The 317-nt window shown below is 63.4% G+C and overlaps 1 protein-coding gene across 1 annotated transcript in view; it reads left to right on the forward strand.

Moving 5' to 3' along the window:
• The first annotated feature begins 90 nt into the window (after window positions 1-90).
• KLHDC7A (kelch domain containing 7A) overlaps window positions 91-317 on the forward strand; it is a 2539-nt gene continuing 2312 nt past the window's right edge. Inside the window, 1 exon segment of the mRNA XM_009581542.1 lies at window positions 91-315. Within this exon segment, the coding sequence (XP_009579837.1) occupies window positions 91-315 (225 nt within the window).

A 317-nucleotide genomic window follows, 5' to 3' on the forward strand; every position in this document is an offset into this window, starting at 1 on the left:
CAAAGTCACCTTGCCCCAAACCTTCAACTCCACGCTCCGGGCTCGCTCGGCAATCATTAATCGGCTTCTCCGCATTCCCGGCGTGGAAAAATGCCCCAGCGGGTAACCCTGCCCTGGCAGTCCGACATGCAGCTGGCCGGCAAGCTGGTCCTCTCCGCCACCGCTCTGCTCCTCCTGACTTTGGCATACAGGTTTTATAAGTCCCGCTCGCTTGCCGGGGGCAAAATCCCACCGGCCGATGCGGGAGGAGAGCAGAGGGAAAACGCTGCCCGGGATGGGGATGGGGACGGTGCGGCAGGTCTGCGGCGGAGGAGGGT

This window comes from Fulmarus glacialis, unplaced genomic scaffold, assembly GCF_000690835.1.
Source record: "Fulmarus glacialis isolate BGI_N327 unplaced genomic scaffold, ASM69083v1 scaffold12927, whole genome shotgun sequence".
NCBI classification, from domain to species: Eukaryota; Metazoa; Chordata; class Aves; order Procellariiformes; family Procellariidae; genus Fulmarus; species Fulmarus glacialis.